This window comes from Eucyclogobius newberryi, unplaced genomic scaffold, assembly GCF_026437365.1.
Source record: "Eucyclogobius newberryi isolate DKJ021-1_F unplaced genomic scaffold, fEucNew1.0.hap1 SCAF_53, whole genome shotgun sequence".
NCBI lineage: Eukaryota > Metazoa > Chordata > Actinopteri > Gobiiformes > Gobiidae > Eucyclogobius > Eucyclogobius newberryi.
In genome coordinates, this window is record NW_027316201.1 from 474,297 (window position 1) to 500,000 (window position 25,704).

Consider the following 25,704-nt stretch of genomic DNA (forward strand, 5'->3'; position numbering starts at 1 on the left):
GGGCCTAAAGAGGGCCTAAAGAGGGCCTAAAGAGGGCCTAAAGAGGGACTAAAGAGGGCCTAAAGAGGGACTAAAGAGGGCCTAAAGAGGGCCTAAAGAGGGACTAAAGAGGGCCTAAAGAGGGACTAAAGAGGGCCTAAAGAGGGACTAAAGAGGGCCTAAAGAGGGACTAAAGAAGGCCTAAAGAGGGCCTAAAGAGGGTCTAAAGAGGGTCTAAAGAAGGACTAAAGAGGGCCTAAAGAGGGCCTAAAGAGGGTCTAAAGAAGGACTAAAGAGGGCCTAAAGAGGGCCTAAAGAGGGACTAAAGAAGGACTAAAGAGGGCCTAAAGAGGGACTAAAGAGGGCCTAAAGAGGGACTAAAGAGGGACTAAAGAAGGACTAAAGAGGGCCTAAAGAGGGACTAAAGAGGGACTAAAGAGGGACTAAAGAGGGCCTAAAGAGGGCCTAAAGAGGGACTAAAGAGGGACTAAAGAAGGCCTAAAGAGGGCCTAAAGAGGGTCTAAAGAGGGTCTAAAGAAGGACTAAAGAGGGCCTAAAGAGGGCCTAAAGAGGGTCTAAAGAAGGACTAAAGAGGGCCTAAAGAGGGCCTAAAGAGGGACTAAAGAAGGACTAAAGAGGGCCTAAAGAGGGACTAAAGAGGGCCTAAAGAGGGACTAAAGAGGGACTAAAGAAGGACTAAAGAGGGCCTAAAGAGGGACTAAAGAGGGACTAAAGAGGGACTAAAGAGGGCCTAAAGAGGGCCTAAAGAGGGACTAAAGAGGGACTAAAGAGGGACTAAAGAGGGCCTAAAGAGGGCCTAAAGAGGGACTAAAGAGGGCCTAAAGAGGGCCTAAAGAGGGCCTAAAGAGGGCCTAAAGAGGGACTAAAGAGGGCCTAAAGAGGGACTAAAGAGGGCCTAAAGAGGGCCTAAAGAGGGACTAAAGAGGGCCTAAAGAGGGACTAAAGAGGGACTAAAGAGGGCCTAAAGAGGGACTAAAGAGGGACTAAAGAAGGCCTAAAGAGGGCCTAAAGAGGGTCTAAAGAGGGTCTAAAGAAGGACTAAAGAGGGCCTAAAGAGGGCCTAAAGAGGGACTAAAGAGGGCCTAAAGAGGGACTAAAGAGGGCCTAAAGAGGGACTAAAGAGGGCCTAAAGAGGGACTAAAGAGGGACTAAAGAGGGACTAAAGAGGGCCTAAAGAGGGCCTAAAGAGGGACTAAAGAGGGCCTAAAGAGGGCCTAAAGAGGGCCTAAAGAGGGCCTAAAGAGGGACTAAAGAGGGCCTAAAGAGGGACTAAAGAGGGCCTAAAGAGGGCCTAAAGAGGGACTAAAGAGGGCCTAAAGAGGGACTAAAGAGGGCCTAAAGAGGGACTAAAGAGGGCCTAAAGAGGGACTAAAGAGGGACTAAAGAAGGCCTAAAGAGGGCCTAAAGAGGGTCTAAAGAGGGTCTAAAGAAGGACTAAAGAGGGCCTAAAGAGGGTCTAAAGAGGGCCTAAAGTGGGCCTAAAGAGGGTCTAAAGAGGGAGTAAAGAGGGTCTAAAGAGGGAGTAAAGAGGGTCTAAAGAGGGACTAAAGAGGGAGTAAAGAGGGAGTAAAGAGGGTCTAAAGAGGGAGTAAAGAGGGTCTAAAGAGGGACTAAAGAGGGAGTAAAGAGGGTCTAAAGAGGGACTAAAGTGGGACTAAAGAGGGAGTAAAGAAGGTCTAAAGAGGGAGTAAAGAGGGAGTAAAGAGGGTCTAAAGCGGGACTAAAGTGGGACTAAAGAGGGTCTAAAGAGGGACTAAAGTGGGACTAAAGAGGGAGTAAAGAGGGTCTAAAGCGGGACTAAAGAGGGAGTAAAGATGGTCTAAAGAGTGAGTAAAGAGGGAGTAAAGAGGGTCTAAAGTGGGACTAAAGAGGGAGTAAAGAGGGACTAAAGAGGGACTAAAGAGGGACTAAAGAGGGACTAAAGAGGGACTAAAGAGGGAGTAAAGAGGGTCTAAACAGGGAGTAAAGAGGGTCTAAAGAGGGAGTAAAGAGGGTCTAAAGAGGGAGTAAAGAGGGTCTAAAGAGGGAGTAAAGAGGGTCTAAAGAGGGAGTAAAGAGGGTCTAAAGAGGGACTAAAGAGGGAGTAAAGAGGGTCTAAAGAGGGAGTAAAGAGGGTCTAAAGAGGGACTAAAGAGGGAGTAAAGAGGGAGTAAAGAGGGAGTAAAGAGGGACTAAAGAGGGACTTCGTCTCTAAAATCCTTGAAAAAGTTGTAGTAAAACAGCTTTGTCGCCACCTGCAGGACAATAACTTATTTGAAGTTTTCCAGTCAGGGTTCAGAGCCCACCACAGCACTGAAACTGCACTAGTTAAAGTCACAAATGATTTGTTATTAGCCGCTGACGATGGACTGGTCTCAATCCTGGTTCTGTTGGACCTCAGCGCAGCGTTTGACCATCGACCACAACATTCTACTGCAGAGGTTAGAATGTGATGTAGGTGTTGGAGGAACAGCCCTCAGCTGGTTTAAATCCTATCTATCTGATAGGTTCCAATTTGTTAATGTAAACCAGAGCTCCTCACCAAGCTCTAAAGTAATTTACGGTGTGCCACAGGGTTCGGTACTCGGTCCAATTCTGTTTACTCTTTATATGCTGCCATTAGGCAACATGATCAGGTCACATGACATTAACTTCCACTGCTATGCAGACGACACTCAGCTGTATTTATCAATGAAACCTGATCAGAGCGATCAAGTAGACAGACTTAGTACTTGTGTGAAGGAGATAAAAACCTGGATGACACTAAACTACCTGCTTCTTAACCCTGAAAAAACCGAGGTCATTGTGCTGGTCCTAAGCATCTACGAGACGCTCTATCTGAGCAGATAGTCACACTGGACAATGTCAGTGTAGCCTCCAGTTCTACTGTAAGAAACCTTGGAGTCTTATTTGACCAGGAGCTCTCATTTAAAGCTCATATAAATCAAGCTTGTAAAACAGCCCATTTCCATTTGCGCAACAAGAGCCAAAATCAGAAGAATCCTGCCTAAAAGTGATGCCGAAAAACTTATCCATGCATTTGTAACGACTAGATTAGACTACTGTAACTCCTGCTTGCAGCGTGTCCTAAAAGCTCCATAAAAAGCTTTCAACTGGTTCAAAATGCAGCAGCAAGATTACTAACAGGAACAAAAAGAAGAGAGCACATTACGCCGGTGCTGAAGTCTCTTCACTGGCTCCCCGTCGAGTCCAGAATCAAATTCAAAATTCTACTCTTGACCTACAAAGCCATAAATGACATGGCCCCATCCTACCTCAAAGATGCTATAGAACCATATCATCCAAACAGAGCTCTTCGCTCTCAGAATGCTGGCCTTCTGGTGGTGCCAAGAGTCTCTAAAAGTACTGTAGGAGGTAGAGCGTTTAGCTCCCAAGCTCCTGTGTTATGGAATCAGCTCCCGACCCATGTTAAATCTGCTGACACAGTCTCTTCATTTAAGTCCAGGCTTAAAACGTTCCTCTTTAAATCGCTTATGGTCAGAGTAGTTAGGAACAGAAAGATAAACCCACAGCTTCAGCTACGCTGCCCTAGGAGCAACTGTGCTGGGGGAAGTATGACAGCTTGAGCACTATCCTCTTCTTCTTCTGACTACTTATGCTATCAAACAATATTTATTTTTTAATTCCACTTGCAAACTGTTCACCGCCTTCTTTTCTTTCTCTCACTCCTGAGGACCTGTGGACCCAGATGCCCCTCCCCTGGTGAAGTGGTCCCTGCCCTGTGTGGACGGTCCCTCATCTGCCTGAAGAGTGGCTCCAGTTCGCCTCAGTCGGTCCCTCATCTGCCTGAAGAGTGGCTCCAGCTCCAGTCTCCTCGTGTCCGTCTGTCCGTCTGTGAGAGTCGGATCTCTCCTTCACTGGAACTCCTCCAGGTTTCTACGCTTTTTTCCCAAAGAGGTTTTTTTGTAGTTTTTCCTGCCCGAGAAGGAGAGTCTAAGGACAGAGGACCCTGGGACATTAAAGCGGGTCTAAAGAGGGAGTAAAGCGGGTCTAAACCTGGACTAAAGTGGGAGTAAAGCGAGACTAAACCAGGTCTATAACCGGTCTTAAGTCTAACCCTCTTAGGGATCATCTCAAAATGGGTTGAAGCTGAAAAGACGCCCGCCGCCTACTGTTGTTCTGATGCTCGTGGCTGAGGTTTTAGCGTTTCAAAACAATGAGTGCCACAACGATGTATTGAAGCTTCAAAGCAACAAAAAGACGAAATGTAGGTTCAGCCCCCCCAGGCCCCGCCCCCCCCCAGGCCCCGCCCCCCCAAGACGTAAAATATTAAGTCTTTTCAGCTTCAACCCATTTTGAGATGATCCCTTAACAAGGTCTATAAACCAGAACACCAAACAGTTCTTTATAAAACATTTTTTACATTTTATTCAAACACAAAACCAGTGGAAAGACGGGAAAACAAAGACTTTAATAAATACAACTGAAAAAACTAAAGCAGTAGTTTGACATAAAACTACAAAAAACAAAGAACTAAATTTCCCACAATCCCACGGGGTCAGGGCGGGGTCAAAGAGGTGGATTTAAACGTTCAGTCAGATGGACTTTTACTGCAGGAGTAAATCTGTGACTGAATTTGTATGAATGAAGTGTTAATGATTGTTCTGACATTTAGATTTAACCTTTAGTCGGGACAAACGGCTTTTCACACGTGAGGGGGAAATGTGAGCGTCTAAATCCCTTTAATCCACTCAAGTTTGACCTGATCATTTGAATCAAACCAGATCAAATGTCACGCTGTTTCCTGAGGTCACGTGACGCGACATGGGGTCACGCAACATGGGGTCACATGACGCAACATGGGGTCACATGACGCAACATGGGGTCAAGTGACGCGACATGGGGTCACATGACGCGACATGGGGTCACATGACGCAACATGGGGTCAAGTGACGCGACATGGGGTCACATGACGCGACATGGGGTCAAGTGACGCGACATGGGGTCACATGACGCGACATGGGGTCACGCGACATGGGGTCAAGTGACGCGACATGGGGTCACATGACGCGACATGGGGTCACATGACGCGACATGGGGTCACATGACGCAACATGGGGTCAAGTGACGCGACATGGGGTCACGCGACATGGGGTCAAGTGACGCGACATGGGGTCACATGACGCGACATGGGGTCACATGACGCAACATGGGGTCACGCGACATGGGGTCAAGTGACGCGACATGGGGTCACATGACGCGACATGGGGTCACATGACGCAACATGGGGTCAAGTGACGCGACATGGGGTCACGCGACATGGGGTCAAGTGACGCGACATGGGGTCACATGACGCGACATGGGGTCACATGACGCGACATGGGGTCAAGTGACGCGACATGGGGTCACATGACGCGACATGGGGTCACATGACGCAACATGGGGTCAAGTGACGCGACATGGGGTCACGCGACATGGGGTCAAGTGACGCGACATGGGGTCACATGACGCAACATGGGGTCACATGACGCAACATGGGGTCACATGACGCAACATGGGGTCACGAGACATGGGGTCAAGTGACGCGACATGGGGTCACATGACGCGACATGGGGTCAAGTGACGCGACATGGGGTCACGAGACATGGGGTCAAGTGACGCGACATGGGGTCACATGACGCGACATGGGGTCAAGTGACGCGACATGGGGTCACGCGACATGGGGTCAAGTGACGCGACATGGGGTCACATGACGCGACATGGGGTCAAGTGACGCGACATGGGGTCACGCGACATGGGGTCAAGTGACGCGACATGGGGTCACGCGACATGGGGTCAAGTGATGCGACATGGGGTCACGCGACATGGGGTCAAGTGACGCGACATGGGGTCAAGTGACGCGACATGGGGTCAAGTGACGCGACATGGGGTCACGCGACATGGGGTCAAGTGACGCGACATGGGGTCACGCGACATGGGGTCAAGTGACGCGACATGGGGTCAAGTGACGCGACATGGGGTCACGCGACATGGGGTCAAGTGACGCGACATATTTAATAATGACACTCGTCTTTAAAAAAAGTAAATGGATTTGATCAGAAACAGTGAATATCTAACAACCATTTATTTAAACTAGATTTGAAGTTTGGGCCTGGTCCTCAGTGCCTGGTCCTCAGTGCCTGGTCCTCTGGGCCTGGTCCTCTGGGCCTGGTCCTCTGGGCCTGGTCCTCTGGGCCTGGTCCTCTGGGCCTGGTCCTCTGGGCCTGGTCCTCTGGGCCTGGTCCTCAGTGCCTGGTCCTCAGTGCCTGGTCCTCTGGGCCTGGTCCTCTGGGCCTGGTCCTCAGTGCCTGGGGCGTTTGGCTGCTGGTTCCTCGCTGGTCTTCAGTCCGATCTTCTCCAGCTCTGAGTGGAAGAACTGTTGCAGTCTGAGGCCGGCTCTGGCCTCGTTGCTGAGCAGAGCGTTGTACTGGAGACAGTTTGAGAACATCAGCTCCACATCGGCCATGAACTCGGCTGAAACAGAGAAACACCTCAGTCAAACGCTCCGCTTGCCTCAAATAAACTCTGGTTTATACCGGTTCAGACTGGTTTAGACTGGTTCAGACTGGTTTAGACTGGTTTACCTGTAGACTGATATTCACAGTTGTTGACCTTCTCTCTGATGGTGCTCAGAGCGATCGGACGCTTCACAATGTCGTAATAATCTGGGACCTGAAATCACAACAGTTTGTTAGCCTCCAGGGCCCAGGACCCGGGTCCCGGGTCCTGGGCCCTGGTCAGTTTAGTGTTGTACCTGAGCGCGTGACACGAGCTTCATAAATGGCCAGCTGTCCTGGTGTCGCACCAGCTCCACAGTGAGGTGCTCACAGGCCGACAGCTCGTGGACTCCCTGGTTCCTCCCGGAGGACCTCCTGTTCCCCAAGGAGAGGCTGGACCGGCCTGAGGGCAGCACGGCTCTAGCTCTGGAGGGCGCGGCCTCAGCGGACTGGCACTGCTTCCCTTGGGCTGAGTTGGACTGTGGGCTGGTCTTGGGCGCGGTCTTGGGCGCGGTCTTTGGGGCAGACTTCTGTGCGACCTCAGGGCCGAGTCGAGCGCTGATGCGGCTTCCTGCTCTGGGAGGAGCTTTAGCTGGGGGAGGAGCTTTGGCTGGGGGCGGAGAGGGCTTTTTACCAGACGACCTGCAGGAGAACGACTCGTTATTACAACCTCTGGAGCAGAGCAAATGATCAGCTTTAGACCCACAACCCTCAGAGTGAAACTATTGATCCATTTATTCAAAGGACAGAGCAGAGAACGCCGTGACATAAACACGGCTCGTGAAAGGACAGATATGATCCTCCACATCTGTGAGGAGCTCAGGAGGAGGATCCTCCACATCTGTGAGGAGCTCAGGAGGAGGATCCTCCACATCTGTGAGGAGCTCAGGAGGAGAAAGCTGAGACATGAGTTGAGCACCTGAAGGACCTGAAGCACTGACCTGGAGGAGGACGAAGGCTTTGCTGCAGATCCAGTGTTTTTGGGCGTGGCCTGTTGGCTTTTAGATGATGCCGATTGGTTCTTCCCCTTTGGAGGCGGGGCTGAGCTCTTTTTACTACAAAAAAACATTTATTAGATTCACAGAGTTTGTGGGACAAACAAGAGCTTCAGGAGAGCAAACATGACTCTGACCCCTCCCCCTCACCTGGACCTTCTCCTCTGACCCCTCCCCCTCACCTGGACCTTCTCCTCTGACCCCTCCCCCTCACCTGGACCTTCTCCTCTGACCCCTCCCCCTCACCTGGACCTTCTCCTCTGACCCCTCCCCCTCACCTGGACCTTCTCCTCTGACCCCTCCCCCTCACCTGGACCTTCTCCTCTGACCCCTCCCCCTCACCTGGACCTTCTCCTCTGACCCCTCCCCCTCACCTGGACCTTCTCCTCTGACCCCTCCCCCTCACCTGGACCTTCTCCTCTGACCCCTCCCCCTCACCTGGACCTTCTCCTCTGACCCCTCCCCCTCACCTGGACCTTCTCCTCTGACCCCTCCCCCTCACCTGGACCTTCTCCTCTGACCCCTCCCCCTCACCTGGACCTTCTCCTCTGACCCCTCCCCCTCACCTGGACCTTCTCCTCTGACCCCTCCCCCTCACCTGGACCTTCTCCTCTGACCCCTCCCCCTCACCTGGACCTTCTCCTCTGACCCCTCCCCCTCACCTGGACCTTCTCCTCTGACCCCTCCCCCTCACCTGGACCTTCTCCTCTGACCCCTCCCCCTCACCTGGACCTTCTCCTCTGACCCCTCCCCCTCACCTGGACCTTCTCCTCTGACCCCTCCCCCTCACCTGGACCTTCTCCTCTGACCCCTCCCCCTCACCTGGACCTTCTCCTCTGACCCCTCCCCCTCACCTGGACCTTCTCCTCTGACCCCTCCCCCTCACCTGGACCTTCTCCTCTGACCCCTCCCCCTCACCTGGACCTTCTCCTCTGACCCCTCCCCCTCACCTGGACCTTCTCCTCTGACCCCTCCCCCTCACCTGGACCTTCTCCTCTGACCCCTCCCCCTCACCTGGACCTTCTCCTCTGACCCCTCCCCCTCACCTGGACCTTCTCCTCTGACCCCTCCCCCTCACCTGGACCTTCTCCTCTGACCCCTCCCCCTCACCTGGACCTTCTCCTCTGACCCCTCCCCCTCACCTGGACCTTCTCCTCTGACCCCTCCCCCTCACCTGGACCTTCTCCTCTGACCCCTCCCCCTCACCTGGACCTTCTCCTCTGACCCCTCCCCCTCACCTGGACCTTCTCCTCAGACCCCTCCCCCTCACCTGGACCTTCTCCTCTGACCCCTCCCCCTCACCTGGACCTTCTCCTCTGACCCCTCCCCCTCACCTGGACCTTCTCCTCTGACCCCTCCCCCTCACCTGACTCCTTCCTCTCTTACCTTGGGGGCGAGCTCTCCTCTTCCTCTTCACTCTCTTCTTCTTCCTCGTCCTCTTGATCTTCACTGTCCGTTTCCTCCTCCTCCTCCTCCTCCTCCTCCTCCTCCTCCTCCTCCTCCTCCTCCTCCTCCTCCTCCTCCTCTTCCTTCCTCATCTTCCTGGACAGGATCCTGTTGGACCTCTGTTTGGGTTTACAGTCTGGGCAGAACCAGTCTCCTTTGGGGATCGTCTAGAAAACAAAACACGTGATGGATCAGAAATGAGATTCATTTACCTTTAGTTTGAGGCGTCTGTAGTACCTTTAGTTTGGGGCGTCTGTAGTACCTTTAGTTTGGGGCGTCTGTAGTACCTTTAGTTTGGGGCGTCTTTACCTTTAGTTTGGGGCGTCTGTACCTTTAGTTTAGTTTGGGGCGTCTGTACCTTTAGTTTAGTTTGGGGCGTCTTTACCTTTAGTTTAGTTTGGGGCGTCTTTACCTTTAGTTTGGGGCGTCTGTAGTACCTTTAGTTTGGGGCGTCTGTAGTACCTTTAGTTTGGGGCGTCTGTAGTACCTTTAGTTTGGGGCGTCTGTAGTACCTTTAGTTTGGGGCGTCTGTAGTACCTTTAGTTTGGGGCGTCTGTACCTTTAGTTTGGGGCGTCTTTACCTTTAGTTTGGGGCGTCTTTACCTTTAGTTTGGGGCGTCTTTACCTTTAGTTTGGGGCGTCTGTACCTTTAGTTTAGTTTGGGGCGTCTGTAGTACCTTTAGTTTGGGGCGTCTGTACCTTTAGTTTGGGGCGTCTGTACCTTTAGTTTGGGGCGTCTGTACCTTTAGTTTGGGGCGTCTGTAGTACCTTTAGTTTGGGGCATCTGTACCTTTAGTTTGGGGCATCTGTACCTTTAGTTTGGGGCGTCTGTACCTTTAGTTTGGGGCGTCTGTAGTACCTTTAGTTTGGGGCGTCTGTAGTACCTTTAGTTTGGGGCGTCTGTACCTTTAGTTTGGGGCGTCTGTAGTACCTTTAGTTTGGGGCGTCTGTACCTTTAGTTTGGGGCGTCTGTACCTTTAGTTTGGGGCGTCTGTACCTTTAGTTTGGGGCGTCTGTACCTTTAGTTTGGGGCATCTGTAGTACCTTTAGTTTGGGGCGTCTGTAGTACCTTTAGTTTGGGGCGTCTGTAGTACCTTTAGTTTGGGGCGTCTGTACCTTTAGTTTGGGGCATCTGTACCTTTAGTTTGGGGCATCTGTACCTTTAGTTTGGGGCATCTGTACCTTTAGTTTGGGGCGTCTGTAGTACCTTTAGTTTGGGGCGTCTGTAGTACCTTTAGTTTGGGGCGTCTGTAGTACCTTTAGTTTGGGGCGTCTGTAGTACCTTTAGTTTGGGGCGTCTGTAGTACCTTTAGTTTGGGGCGTCTGTAGTACCTTTAGTTTGGGGCGTCTGTACCTTTAGTTTGGGGCATCTGTACCTTTAGTTTGGGGCATCTGTACCTTTAGTTTGGGGCGTCTGTACCTTTAGTTTGGGGCGTCTGTACCTTTAGTTTGGGGCGTCTGTACCTTTAGTTTGGGGCGTCTGTAGTACCTTTAGTTTGGGGCATCTGTACCTTTAGTTTGGGGCATCTGTACCTTTAGTTTGGGGCGTCTGTACCTTTAGTTTGGGGCGTCTGTACCTTTAGTTTGGGGCGTCTGTACCTTTAGTTTGGGGCGTCTGTAGTACCTTTAGTTTGGGGCGTCTGTACCTTTAGTTTGGGGCGTCTGTACCTTTAGTTTGGGGCGTCTGTAGTACCTTTAGTTTGGGGCGTCTGTAGTACCTTTAGTTTGGGGCGTCTGTAGTACCTTTAGTTTGGGGCGTCTGTACCTTTAGTTTGGGGCATCTGTACCTTTAGTTTGGGGCATCTGTACCTTTAGTTTGGGGCATCTGTACCTTTAGTTTGGGGCATCTGTACCTTTAGTTTGGGGCATCTGTACCTTTAGTTTGGGGCGTCTGTACCTTTAGTTTGGGGCGTCTGTAGTACCTTTAGTTTGGGGCGTCTGTAGTACCTTTAGTTTGGGGCATCTGTACCTTTAGTTTGGGGCGTCTGTACCTTTAGTTTGGGGCGTCTGTACCTTTAGTTTGGGGCGTCTGTACCTTTAGTTTGGGGCGTCTGTACCTTTAGTTTGGGGCGTCTGTACCTTTAGTTTGGGGCGTCTGTACCTTTAGTTTGGGGCGTCTGTACCTTTAGTTTGGGGCGTCTGTACCTTTAGTTTGGGGCGTCTGTACCTTTAGTTTGGGGCGTCTGTAGTACCTTTAGTTTGGGGCGTCTGTAGTACCTTTAGTTTGGGGCATCTGTACCTTTAGTTTGGGGCATCTGTACCTTTAGTTTGGGGCATCTATACCTTTAGTTTGGGGCATCTATACCTTTAGTTTGGGGCATCTATACCTTTAGTTTGGGGCGTCTGTACCTTTAGTTTGGGGCGTCTGTAGTACCTTTAGTTTGGGGCGTCTGTACCTTTAGTTTGGGGCATCTGTACCTTTAGTTTGGGGCATCTGTACCTTTAGTTTGGGGCATCTGTACCTTTAGTTTGGGGCATCTGTACCTTTAGTTTGGGGCGTCTGTAGTACCTTTAGTTTGGGGCGTCTGTAGTACCTTTAGTTTGGGGCGTCTGTAGTACCTTTAGTTTTGGGCGTCTGTAGTACCTTTAGTTTGGGGCGTCTGTAGTACCTTTAGTTTGGGGCGTCTGTACCTTTAGTTTGGGGCATCTGTACCTTTAGTTTGGGGCGTCTGTACCTTTAGTTTGGGGCGTCTGTAGTACCTTTAGTTTGGGGCGTCTGTAGTACCTTTAGTTTGGGGCATCTGTACCTTTAGTTTGGGGCATCTGTACCTTTAGTTTGGGGCATCTGTACCTTTAGTTTGGGGCGTCTGTACCTTTAGTTTGGGGCGTCTGTACCTTTAGTTTGGGGCGTCTGTACCTTTAGTTTGGGGCGTCTGTACCTTTAGTTTGGGGCGTCTGTACCTTTAGTTTGGGGCGTCTGTACCTTTAGTTTGGGGCGTCTGTACCTTTAGTTTGGGGCGTCTGTAGTACCTTTAGTTTGGGGCGTCTGTAGTACCTTTAGTTTGGGGCGTCTGTACCTTTAGTTTGGGGCATCTGTACCTTTAGTTTGGGGCATCTGTACCTTTAGTTTGGGGCATCTGTACCTTTAGTTTGGGGCGTCTGTAGTACCTTTAGTTTGGGGCGTTTGTAGTACCTTTAGTTTGGGGCATCTGTACCTTTAGTTTGGGGCATCTGTACCTTTAGTTTGGGGCATCTGTACCTTTAGTTTGGGGCGTCTGTACCTTTAGTTTGGGGCGTCTGTACCTTTAGTTTGGGGCGTCTGTAGTACCTTTAGTTTGGGGCGTCTGTAGTACCTTTAGTTTGGGGCGTCTGTAGTACCTTTAGTTTGGGGCGTCTGTACCTTTAGTTTGGGGCATCTGTACCTTTAGTTTGGGGCATCTGTACCTTTAGTTTGGGGCATCTGTACCTTTAGTTTGGGGCGTCTGTAGTACCTTTAGTTTGGGGCGTTTGTAGTACCTTTAGTTTGGGGCATCTGTACCTTTAGTTTGGGGCATCTGTACCTTTAGTTTGGGGCATCTGTACCTTTAGTTTGGGGCGTCTGTACCTTTAGTTTGGGGCGTCTGTACCTTTAGTTTGGGGCGTCTGTACCTTTAGTTTGGGGCGTCTGTAGTACCTTTAGTTTGGGGCGTCTGTAGTACCTTTAGTTTGGGGCGTCTGTAGTACCTTTAGTTTGGGGCGTCTGTACCTTTAGTTTGGGGCATCTGTACCTTTAGTTTGGGGCATCTGTACCTTTAGTTTGGGGCGTCTGTAGTACCTTTAGTTTGGGGCGTTTGTAGTACCTTTAGTTTGGGGCATCTGTACCTTTAGTTTGGGGCATCTGTACCTTTAGTTTGGGGCATCTGTACCTTTAGTTTGGGGCGTCTGTACCTTTAGTTTGGGGCGTCTGTACCTTTAGTTTGGGGCGTCTGTACCTTTAGTTTGGGGCGTCTGTAGTACCTTTAGTTTGGGGCGTCTGTAGTACCTTTAGTTTGGGGCGTCTGTACCTTTAGTTTGGGGCATCTGTACCTTTAGTTTGGGGCATCTGTACCTTTAGTTTGGGGCGTCTGTAGTACCTTTAGTTTGGGGCGTTTGTAGTACCTTTAGTTTGGGGCATCTGTACCTTTAGTTTGGGGCATCTGTACCTTTAGTTTGGGGCGTCTGTACCTTTAGTTTGGGGCGTCTGTACCTTTAGTTTGGGGCGTCTGTACCTTTAGTTTGGGGCGTCTGTACCTTTAGTTTGGGGCGTCTGTACCTTTAGTTTGGGGCGTCTGTAGTACCTTTAGTTTGGGGCGTAGGCAGTGCGTGTGGTGGCCGCGGTCGCAGCCGTCACACAGCAGCATGTTGTCTGCGTCTCCTTTTCTTCGACAGATTCTGCAGCGAGCGTTTAAGAGCGAACGAGACCAGAGGACGGAGCGCTCCAGAGTGGACAGATGGACAAACACCTGAGAGGGAGGGGTCAGAGGGAGGGAGGGGTCAGGAGCAGAGGGAGAGGTCAGAGGAAGGGAGGGGTCAGAGGGAGGGAGGGGTCAGATTAATCACATTTACTCTTGGGAGTTTTATATATATTGCAGGTGAATATATATATTTTTTTTAAATTAATTTAAATTAAATTTAAACATAAATAACAGCTTCATGATCAGCACCAATTTATTTAGGAGAAGTCTGGAGCGGTGTAGGTGGTGTATGTGGTGTATGTGGTGTATGTGGTGTAGGTGGTGTAGGTGGTGTAGGTGGTGTATGTAGTGTAGGTGGTGTAGGTGGTGTAGGTGGTGTATGTGGTGTAGGTGGTGTAGGTGGTGTATGTGGTGTATGTAGTGTAGGTGGTGTAGGTGGTGTAGGTGGTGTATGTAGTGTAGGTGGTGTAGGTGGTGTATGTGGTGTAGGTGGTGTATGTGGTGTATGTAGTGTAGGTGGTGTAGGTGGTGTAGGTGGTGTATGTAGTGTAGGTGGTGTAGGTGGTGTATGTGGTGTAGGTGGTGTAGGTGGTGTAGGTGGTGTAGGTGGTGTATGTGGTGTAGGTGGTGTATGTGGTGTATGTAGTGTAGGTGGTGTAGGTGGTGTATGTGGTGTATGTGGTGTATGTGGTGTATGTGGTGTAGGTGGTGTAGGTGGTGTATGTGGTGTAGGTGGTGTAGGTGGTGTAGGTGGTGTATGTGGTGTAGGTGGTGTAGGTGGTGTAGGTGGTGTAGGTGGTGTAGGTGGTGTAGGTGGTGTATGTAGTGTAGGTGGTGTAGGTGGTGTATGTGGTGTAGGTGGTGTATGTGGTGTATGTAGTGTAGGTGGTGTATGTGGTGTATGTAGTGTAGGTGGTGTAGGTGGTGTAGGTGGTGTAGGTGGTGTAGGTGGTGTATGTGGTGTATGTGGTGTAGGTGGTGTAGGTGGTGTAGGTGGTGTATGTGGTGTATGTGGTGTAGGTGGTGTAGGTGGTGTAGGTGTGATATGTGGTGTATGTGGTGTATGTGGTGTAGGTGTGATATGTGGTGTAGGTGGTGTAGGTGTGATATGTGGTGTATGTGGTGTATGTGGTGTAGGTGTGATATGTGGTGTATGTGGTGTATGTGGTGTAGGTGGTGTAGGTGTGATATGTGGTGTATGTGGTGTAGGTGGTGTATGTGTGATATGTGGTGTATGTGGTGTAGGTGGTGTATGTGGTGTAGGTGGTGTAGGTGGTGTAGGTGTGATATGTAGTGTATGTGGTGTATGTGGTGTATGTGGTGTATGTGGTGTAGGTGGTGTAGGTGGTGTAGGTGGTGTAGGTGGTGTATGTGGTGTATGTGGTGTATGTGGTGTAGGTGTGATATGTGGTGTATGTGGTGTATGTGGTGTATGTGGTGTATGTGGTGTAGGTGGTGTATGTGGTGTAGGTGGTGTAGGTGTGATATGTGGTGTATGTGGTGTATGTGGTGTAGGTGTGATATGTGGTGTATGTGGTGTATGTGGTGTAGGTGGTGTAGGTGGTGTAGGTGGTGTAGGTGTGATATGTGGTGTAGGTGGTGTAGGTGGTGTAGGTGGTGTATGTGGTGTAGGTGGTGTAGGTGGTGTATGTGGTGTAGGTGGTGTAGGTGGTGTAGGTGTGATATGTAGTGTATGTGGTGTATGTGGTGTATGTGGTGTATGTGGTGTATGTGGTGTAGGTGGTGTAGGTGGTGTAGGTGGTGTAGGTGGTGTAGGTGGTGTAGGTGGTGTATGTGGTGTATGTGGTGTATGTGGTGTATGTGGTGTAGGTGGTGTATGTGGTGTAGGTGGTGTAGGTGTGATATGTGGTGTATGTGGTGTATGTGGTGTAGGTGTGATATGTGGTGTATGTGGTGTATGTGGTGTATGTGGTGTAGGTGGTGTAGGTGGTGTAGGTGGTGTAGGTGGTGTAGGTGTGATATGTGGTGTAGGTGGTGTAGGTCTTTACCTGGGACAGACTGGAGCAGCAGCTCAGAGACTCTCTCCAGCGCTCCAGCACAGAGCGACCTCCACGAGCATCACTGCAGTCTGAGGACCCAAGAGAAAGACACTGAAGAATCCTCAAGGGACAACACCACCTCCCAGGGCTCGGGACAACACCACCCGCAGAGGACAACACCTCCCAGGGCTCGGGACAACACCACCCGCAGAGGACAACACCTCCCAGGGCTCGGGACAACACCTCCCAGGGCTCGGGACAACACCACCCGCAGAGGACAACACCACCCAGGGCTCGGGACAACACCACCCGCAGAGGACAACACCACCCAGGGCTCGGGACAACACCACCCGCAGAGGACAACACCTCCCAGGGCTCGGGACAACACCACCCGCAGAGGACAACACCTCCCAGGGCTCGGGACAACACCACCCGCAGAGGACAACACCACCCAGGGCTCGGGACAACACCACCCGCAGGGGACAACACCACCCGCAGAGGATCTTTATCATTCATCAATTATTATAATATTATAAAAATGATAAATACTGTTTAAATGTGTTTTTACCTAGAGGAGGTTTGAGGAAGCGTCTCTCGATCCCTTGTTCGATCTGAGCCAGAGCTGCAGCCAAAGCCCTGACGCTGCGGCTGCTGCGGCTGCTGCGGCCCAGAGAAGCTCCGAGGCTGGGGATGAGAGCAGGCAAAGAGGGTCAGACATACGTCACACTGCAGGGTCCCATCCCTATATCAGACAGAAAAGCGCAGACAAGAGCAGACGACGGCAGACGAGGCGAGAGCAGACGAGACGAGAGCAGACGAGACGAGAGCAGACGAGACGAGGGCAGACGAGCGCAGACGAGGGCAGACGAGCGCAGACGAGACGAGAGCAGACGAGACGAGAGCAGACGAGACGAGGGCAGACGAGACGAGAGCAGACGAGAGCAGACGAGGGCAGACGAGCGCAGACGAGACGAGAGCAGACGAGACGAGAGCAGACGAGACGAGAGCAGACGAGACGAGCGCAGACGAGAGCAGACGAGACGAGCGCAGACGAGAGCAGACGAGACGAGAGCAGACGAGACGAGAGCAGACGAGACGAGAGCAGACGAGACGAGCGCAGACGAGACGAGCGCAGACGAGAGCAGACGAGACGAGAGCAGACGAGGGCAGACGAGAGCAGACGAGACGAGAGCAGACGAGACGAGAGCAGACGAGACGAGAGCAGACGAGAGCAGACGAGACGAGAGCAGACGAGACGAGCGCAGACGAGAGCAGACGAGGGCAGACGAGCGCAGACGAGACGAGAGCAGACGAGACGAGGGCAGACGAGCGCAGACGAGGGCAGACGAGCGCAGACGAGACGAGAGCAGACGAGACGAGAGCAGACGAGACGAGGGCAGACGAGACGAGAGCAGACGAGAGCAGACGAGGGCAGACGAGCGCAGACGAGAGCAGACGAGACGAGAGCAGACGAGACGAGAGCAGACGAGACGAGCGCAGACGAGAGCAGACGAGACGAGCGCAGACGAGAGCAGACGAGACGAGAGCAGACGAGAGCAGACGAGACGAGAGCAGACGAGACGAGCGCAGACGAGACGAGCGCAGACGAGAGCAGACGAGACGAGCGCAGACGAGAGCAGACGAGACGAGAGCAGACGAGGGCAGACGAGAGCAGACGAGACGAGAGCAGACGAGACGAGAGCAGACGAGACGAGAGCAGACGAGACGAGAGCAGACGAGAGCAGACGAGACGAGAGCAGACGAGACGAGCGCAGACGAGAGCAGACGAGGGCAGACGAGCGCAGACGAGACGAGAGCAGACGAGACGAGAGCAGACGAGACGAGAGCAGACGAGACGAGCGCAGACGAGAGCAGACGAGACGAGCGCAGACGAGAGCAGACGAGACGAGCGCAGACGAGACGAGAGCAGACGAGAGCAGACGAGGGCAGACGAGAGCAGACGAGACGAGAGCAGACGAGACGAGAGCAGACGAGAGCAGACGAGACGAGAGCAGACGAGACGAGAGCAGACGAGAGCAGACGAGGGCAAACGAGAGCAGACGAGGGCAGACGAGCGCAGACGAGGGCAGACGAGAGCAGACGAGAGCAGACGAGCGCAGACGAGACGAGAGCAGACGAGACGAGCGCAGACGAGAGCAGACGAGACGAGAGCAGACGAGAGCAGACGAGGGCAGACGAGGGCAGACGAGAGCAGACGAGACGGGAGCAGCTGCGGCTGCTGCGGCTGCTGCGGCCCAGAGAAGCTCCGAGGCTGGGGATGAGAGCAGGCAAAGAGGGTCAGACATACGTCACACTGCAGGGTCCCATCCCTATATCAGACAGAAAAGCGCAGACAAGAGCAGACGACGGCAGACGAGGCGAGAGCAGACGAGACGAGAGCAGACGAGACGAGAGCAGACGAGACGAGGGCAGACGAGCGCAGACGAGGGCAGACGAGCGCAGACGAGACGAGAGCAGACGAGACGAGAGCAGACGAGACGAGAGCAGACGAGACGAGCGCAGACGAGACGAGACGAGACGAGAGCAGACGAGACGAGAGCAGACGAGACGAGCGCAGACGAGAGCAGACGAGGGCAGACGAGAGCAGACGAGACGAGAGCAGACGAGACGAGCGCAGACGAGACGAGCGCAGACGAGAGCAGACGAGACGAGAGCAGACGAGAGCAGACGAGACGAGAGCAGACGAGACGAGCGCAGACGAGACGAGCGCAGACGAGAGCAGACGAGACGAGCGCAGACGAGAGCAGACGAGACAAGAGCAGACGAGGGCAGACGAGACAAGAGCAGACGAGGGCAGACGAGAGCAGACGAGACGAGAGCAGACGAGACGAGAGCAGACGAGACGAGAGCAGACGAGACGAGAGCAGACGAGACGAGAGCAGACGAGACGAGACGAGACGAGAGCAGACGAGACGAGAGCAGACGAGACGAGCGCAGACGAGAGCAGACGAGGGCAGACGAGCGCAGACGAGACGAGAGCAGACGAGACGAGAGCAGACGAGACGAGCGCAGACGAGACGAGCGCAGACGAGACGAGAGCAGACGAGAGCAGACGAGGGCAGACGAGAGCAGACGAGACGAGAGCAGACGAGACGAGAGCAGACGAGACGAGAGCAGACGAGAGCAGACGAGGGCAAACGAGAGCAGACGAGGGCAGACGAGACGAGAGCAGACGAGACGAGAGCAGACGAGAGCAGACGAGGGCAAACGAGAGCTGACGAGGGCAGACGAGCGCAGACGAGGGCAGACGAGAGCAGACGAGAGCAGACGAGCGCAGACGAGACGAGAGCAGACGAGACGAGCGCAGACGAGACGAGAGCAGACGAGAGCAGACGAGGGCAGACGAGAGCAGACGAGACGGGAGCAGCTGCGGCTGCTGCGGCGGCCCAGAGAAGCTCCGAGGCTGGGGATGAGAGCAGGCAAAGAGGGTCAGACATACGTCACACTGCAGGGTCCCATCCCTATATCAGACAGAAAAGCGCAGACAAGAGCAGACGACGGCAGACGAGGCGAGAGCAGACGAGACGAGAGCAGACGAGACGAGAGCAGACGAGACGAGGGCAGACGAGCGCAGACGAGGGCAGACGAGCGCAGACGAGACGAGAGCAGACGAGACGAGAGCAGACGAGACGAGAGCAGACGAGACGAGCGCAGACGAGACGAGCGCAGACGAGAGCAGACGAGACGAGAGCAGACGAGAGCAGACGAGACGAGAGCAGACGAGACGAGCGCAGACGAGACGAGCGCAGACGAGAGCAGACGAGACGAGCGCAGACGAGAGCAGACGAGACAAGAGCAGACGAGGGCAGACGAGACAAGAGCAGACGAGGGCAGACGAGAGCAGACGAGACGAGAGCAGACGAGACGAGAGCAGACGAGACGAGAGCAGACGAGACGAGAGCAGACGAGACGAGAGCAGACGAGACGAGAGCAGACGAGACGAGAGCAGACGAGAGCAGACGAGACGAGAGCAGACGAGACGAGCGCAGACGAGAGCAGACGAGGGCAGACGAGCGCAGACGAGACGAGAGCAGACGAGACGAGAGCAGACGAGACGAGCGCAGACGAGAGCAGACGAGACGAGCGCAGACGAGAGCAGACGAGACGAGCGCAGACGAGACGAGAGCAGACGAGAGCAGACGAGAGCAGACGAGAGCAGACGAGACGAGAGCAGACGAGACGAGAGCAGACGAGACGAGAGCAGACGAGAGCAGACGAGGGCAAACGAGAGCAGACGAGGGCAGACGAGACGAGAGCAGACGAGACGAGAGCAGACGAGAGCAGACGAGGGCAAACGAGAGCAGACGAGGGCAGACGAGAGCAGACGAGGGCAGACGAGAGCAGACGAGAGCAGACGAGCGCAGACGAGACGAGAGCAGACGAGACGAGCGCAGACGAGAGCAGACGAGACGAGAGCAGACGAGAGCAGACGAGGGCAGACGAGAGCAGACGAGACGGGAGCAGCTGCGGCTGCTGCGGCTGCTGCGGCCCAGAGAAGCTCCGAGGCTGGGGATGAGAGCAGGCAAAGAGGGTCAGACATACGTCACACTGCAGGGTCCCATCCCTATATCAGACAGAAAAGCGCAGACAAGAGCAGACGACGGCAGACGAGGCGAGAGCAGACGAGACGAGAGCAGACGAGACGAGAGCAGACGAGGGCAGACGAGACGAGCGCAGACGAGAGCAGACGAGACGAGAGCAGACGAGAGCAGACGAGACGAGAGCAGACGAGACGAGCGCAGACGAGACGAGCGCAGACGAGAGCAGACGAGACGAGCGCAGACGAGAGCAGACGAGACGAGAGCAGACGAGGGCAGACGAGAGCAGACGAGACGAGAGCAGACGAGACGAGAGCAGACGAGACGAGAGCAGACGAGACGAGAGCAGACGAGACGAGAGCAGACGAGACGAGAGCAGACGAGAGCAGACGAGACGAGAGCAGACGAGACGAGCGCAGACGAGAGCAGACGAGGGCAGACGAGAGCAGACGAGACGAGAGCAGACGAGACGAGCGCAGACGAGAGCAGACGAGCGCAGACGAGACGAGAGCAGACGAGACGAGAGCAGACGAGACGAGAGCAGACGAGACGAGCGCAGACGAGAGCAGACGAGACGAGCGCAGACGAGACGAGAGCAGACGAGAGCAGACGAGGGCAGACGAGAGCAGACGAGACGAGAGCAGACGAGACGAGAGCAGACGAGACGAGAGCAGACGAGAGCAGACGAGGGCAAACGAGAGCAGACGAGGGCAGACGAGCGCAGACGAGGGCAGACGAGAGCAGACGAGAGCAGACGAGCGCAGACGAGACGAGAGCAGACGAGACGAGCGCAGACGAGAGCAGACGAGACGAGAGCAGACGAGAGCAGACGAGGGCAGACGAGAGCAGACGAGACGAGAGCAGACGAGAGCAGACGAGAGCAGACGAGAGCAGACGAGAGCAGACGAGCGCAGACGAGACGAGAGCAGACGAGACGAGAGCAGACGAGAGCAGACGAGACGAGCGCAGACGAGAGCAGAGCAGACGAGAGCAGACGAGAGCAGACGAGCGCAGACGAGACGAGAGCAGACGAGACGAGCGCAGACGAGACGAGCGCAGACGAGAGCAGACGAGACGAGCGCAGACGAGAGCAGACGAGACGAGAGCAGACGAGACGAGCGCAGACGAGAGCAGACGAGACGAGAGCAGACGAGGGCAGACGAGAGCAGACGAGACGAGAGCAGACGAGACGAGAGCAGACGAGACGAGAGCAGACGAGACGAGAGCAGACGAGACGAGAGCAGACGAGACGAGAGCAGACGAGACGAGAGCAGACGAGAGCAGACGAGACGAGAGCAGACGAGACGAGCGCAGACGAGACGAGAGCAGACGAGAGCAGACGAGAGCAGACGAGAGCAGACGAGACGAGAGCAGACGAGACGAGAGCAGACGAGACGAGAGCAGACGAGAGCAGACGAGGGCAAACGAGAGCAGACGAGGGCAGACGAGACGAGAGCAGACGAGACGAGAGCAGACGAGAGCAGACGAGGGCAAACGAGAGCAGACGAGGGCAGACGAGCGCAGACGAGGGCAGACGAGAGCAGACGAGAGCAGACGAGCGCAGACGAGACGAGAGCAGACGAGACGAGCGCAGACGAGAGCAGACGAGACGAGAGCAGACGAGAGCAGACGAGGGCAGACGAGAGCAGACGAGACGGGAGCAGCTGCGGCTGCTGCGGCTGCTGCGGCCCAGAGAAGCTCCGAGGCTGGGGATGAGAGCAGGCAAAGAGGGTCAGACATACGTCACACTGCAGGGTCCCATCCCTATATCAGACAGAAAAGCGCAGACAAGAGCAGACGACGGCAGACGAGGCGAGAGCAGACGAGACGAGAGCAGACGAGACGAGAGCAGACGAGGGCAGACGAGACGAGCGCAGACGAGAGCAGACGAGACGAGAGCAGACGAGAGCAGACGAGACGAGAGCAGACGAGACGAGCGCAGACGAGACGAGCGCAGACGAGAGCAGACGAGACGAGCGCAGACGAGAGCAGACGAGACGAGAGCAGACGAGGGCAGACGAGAGCAGACGAGACGAGAGCAGACGAGACGAGAGCAGACGAGACGAGAGCAGACGAGACGAGAGCAGACGAGACGAGAGCAGACGAGACGAGAGCAGACGAGAGCAGACGAGACGAGAGCAGACGAGACGAGCGCAGACGAGAGCAGACGAGGGCAGACGAGAGCAGACGAGACGAGAGCAGACGAGACGAGCGCAGACGAGAGCAGACGAGCGCAGACGAGACGAGAGCAGACGAGACGAGAGCAGACGAGACGAGAGCAGACGAGACGAGCGCAGACGAGAGCAGACGAGACGAGCGCAGACGAGACGAGAGCAGACGAGAGCAGACGAGGGCAGACGAGAGCAGACGAGACGAGAGCAGACGAGACGAGAGCAGACGAGACGAGAGCAGACGAGAGCAGACGAGGGCAAACGAGAGCAGACGAGGGCAGACGAGCGCAGACGAGGGCAGACGAGAGCAGACGAGAGCAGACGAGCGCAGACGAGACGAGAGCAGACGAGACGAGCGCAGACGAGAGCAGACGAGACGAGAGCAGACGAGAGCAGACGAGGGCAGACGAGAGCAGACGAGACGAGAGCAGACGAGAGCAGACGAGAGCAGACGAGAGCAGACGAGAGCAGACGAGCGCAGACGAGACGAGAGCAGACGAGACGAGAGCAGACGAGAGCAGACGAGACGAGCGCAGACGAGAGCAGAGCAGACGAGAGCAGACGAGAGCAGACGAGCGCAGACGAGACGAGAGCAGACGAGACGAGCGCAGACGAGACGAGCGCAGACGAGAGCAGACGAGACGAGCGCAGACGAGAGCAGACGAGACGAGAGCAGACGAGACGAGCGCAGACGAGAGCAGACGAGACGAGAGCAGACGAGGGCAGACGAGAGCAGACGAGACGAGAGCAGACGAGACGAGAGCAGACGAGACGAGAGCAGACGAGACGAGAGCAGACGAGACGAGAGCAGACGAGACGAGAGCAGACGAGACGAGAGCAGACGAGACGAGAGCAGACGAGAGCAGACGAGACGAGAGCAGACGAGACGAGCGCAGACGAGAGCAGACGAGGGCAGACGAGAGCAGACGAGACGAGAGCAGACGAGACGAGAGCAGACGAGACGAGCGCAGACGAGACGAGAGCAGACGAGAGCAGACGAGCGCAGACGAGACGAGAGCAGACGAGACGAGAGCAGACGAGACGAGAGCAGACGAGACGAGCGCAGACGAGAGCAGACGAGACGAGCGCAGACGAGAGCAGACGAGACGAGAGCAGACGAGAGCAGACGAGACGAGAGCAGACGAGACGAGAGCAGACGAGACGAGCGCAGACGAGACGAGCGCAGACGAGAGCAGACGAGACGAGCGCAGACGAGAGCAGACGAGACGAGAGCAGACGAGGGCAGACGAGAGCAGACGAGACGAGAGCAGACGAGACGAGAGCAGACGAGACGAGAGCAGACGAGACGAGAGCAGACGAGACGAGAGCAGACGAGACGAGAGCAGACGAGACGAGAGCAGACGAGACGAGAGCAGACGAGAGCAGACGAGACGAGAGCAGACGAGACGAGCGCAGACGAGAGCAGACGAGGGCAGACGAGACGAGAGCAGACGAGACGAGAGCAGACGAGACGAGAGCAGACGAGACGAGGGCAGACGAGACGAGAGCAGACGAGACGAGGGCAGACGAGACGAGAGCAGACGAGAGCAGACGAGGGCAGACGAGCGCAGACGAGACGAGAGCAGACGAGACGAGAGCAGACGAGACGAGAGCAGACGAGACGAGCGCAGACGAGAGCAGACGAGACGAGCGCAGACGAGAGCAGACGAGACGAGAGCAGACGAGACGAGCGCAGACGAGACGAGCGCAGACGAGAGCAGACGAGACGAGCGCAGACGAGAGCAGACGAGACGAGAGCAGACGAGGGCAGACGAGAGCAGACGAGACGAGAGCAGACGAGACGAGAGCAGACGAGACGAGAGCAGACGAGAGCAGACGAGACGAGAGCAGACGAGACGAGCGCAGACGAGAGCAGACGAGGGCAGACGAGCGCAGACGAGACGAGAGCAGACGAGACGAGAGCAGACGAGACGAGAGAAGACGAGACGAGCGCAGACGAGAGCAGACGAGACGAGCGCAGACGAGAGCAGACGAGACGAGCGCAGACGAGACGAGAGCAGACGAGAGCAGACGAGGGCAGACGAGAGCAGACGAGACGAGAGCAGACGAGACGAGAGCAGACGAGACGAGAGCAGACGAGAGCAGACGAGGGCAAACGAGAGCAGACGAGGGCAGACGAGCGCAGACGAGGGCAGACGAGAGCAGACGAGAGCAGACGAGCGCAGACGAGGGCAGACGAGAGCAGACGAGCGCAGACGAGACGAGAGCAGACGAGACGAGCGCAGACGAGAGCAGACGAGAGCAGACGAGGGCAGACGAGACGAGAGCAGACGAGACGAGAGAAGACGAGACGAGCGCAGACGAGAGCAGACGAGACGAGCGCAGACGAGAGCAGACGAGACGAGCGCAGACGAGACGAGAGCAGACGAGAGCAGACGAGGGCAGACGAGAGCAGACGAGACGAGAGCAGACGAGACGAGAGCAGACGAGACGAGAGCAGACGAGAGCAGACGAGGGCAAACGAGAGCAGACGAGGGCAGACGAGAGCAGACGAGCGCAGACGAGGGCAGACGAGGGCAGACGAGAGCAGACGAGCGCAGACGAGACGAGAGCAGACGAGACGAGCGCAGACGAGAGCAGACGAGAGCAGACGAGGGCAGACGAGACGAGCGCAGACGAGACGAGCGCAGACGAGAGCAGACGAGACGAGCGCAGACGAGCGCAGACGAGAGCAGACGAGGGCAGACGAGCGCAGACAAGAGCAGACGAGACGAGAGCAGACGAGGGCAGACGAGACGAGAGCAGACGAGACGAGAGCAGACGAGGGCAGACGAGACGAGAGCAGACGAGACGAGAGCAGACGAGACGAGAGCAGACGAGACGAGGGCAGACGAGACGAGGGCAGACGAGACGAGAGCAGACGAGACGAGAGCAGACGAGAGCAGACGAGAGCAGACGAGACGAGAGCAGACGAGAGCAGACGAGACGAGCGCAGACGAGACGAGAGCAGACGAGACGAGAGCAGACGAGGGCAGACGAGCGCAGACGAGCGCAGACGAGGGCAGACGAGACGAGAGCAGACGAGACGAGAGCAGACGAGAGCAGACGAGACGAGAGCAGACGAGACGAGAGCAGACGAGACGAGAGCAGACGAGGGCAGACGAGACGAGAGCAGACGAGCGCAGACGAGACGAGAGCAGACGAGACGAGCGCAGACGAGACGAGCGCAGACGAGAGCAGACGAGACGAGCGCAGACGAGAGCAGACGAGACGAGCGCAGACGAGGGCAGACGAGAGCAGACGAGACGAGAGCAGACGAGACGAGAGCAGACGAGACGAGAGCAGACGAGACGAGAGCAGACGAGACGAGAGCAGACGAGACGAGCGCAGACGAGAGCAGACGAGGGCAGACGAGAGCAGACAAGACGAGAGCAGACGAGACGAGCGCAGACGAGACGAGAGCAGACGAGAGCAGACGAGGGCAGACGAGCGCAGACGAGACGAGAGCAGACGAGACGAGAGCAGACGAGACGAGAGCAGACGAGACGAGCGCAGACGAGACGAGAGCAGACGAGAGCAGACGAGGGCAGACGAGACGAGAGCAGACGAGAGCAGACGAGACGAGAGCAGACGAGACGAGAGCAGACGAGAGCAGACGAGACGAGAGCAGACGAGACGAGAGCAGACGAGACGAGAGCAGACGAGAGCAGACGAGGGCAAACG

At 55.2% G+C, this 25,704-nt stretch overlaps 1 protein-coding gene across 1 annotated transcript in view; it reads right to left on the reverse strand.

The window, feature by feature from the left end:
* Window positions 1–6,229: 6,229 nt before the first annotated feature.
* Window positions 6,230–25,704, reverse strand: part of baz1a (bromodomain adjacent to zinc finger domain, 1A) — a 63,071-nt gene continuing 43,596 nt past the window's right edge. Inside the window, exons 20-27 of the mRNA XM_072465980.1 lie at window positions 15,859–15,974; window positions 15,300–15,379; window positions 13,174–13,338; window positions 8,858–9,084; window positions 7,418–7,531; window positions 6,734–7,118; window positions 6,564–6,651; window positions 6,230–6,453 (exon numbers count right to left, since the gene is read on the reverse strand). Of these exons, the coding sequence (XP_072322081.1) occupies window positions 6,281–6,453; window positions 6,564–6,651; window positions 6,734–7,118; window positions 7,418–7,531; window positions 8,858–9,084; window positions 13,174–13,338; window positions 15,300–15,379; window positions 15,859–15,974 (1,348 nt within the window). The 3' untranslated portion in view covers window positions 6,230–6,280. The remainder of the gene's footprint in view (window positions 6,454–6,563; window positions 6,652–6,733; window positions 7,119–7,417; window positions 7,532–8,857; window positions 9,085–13,173; window positions 13,339–15,299; window positions 15,380–15,858; window positions 15,975–25,704) is intronic.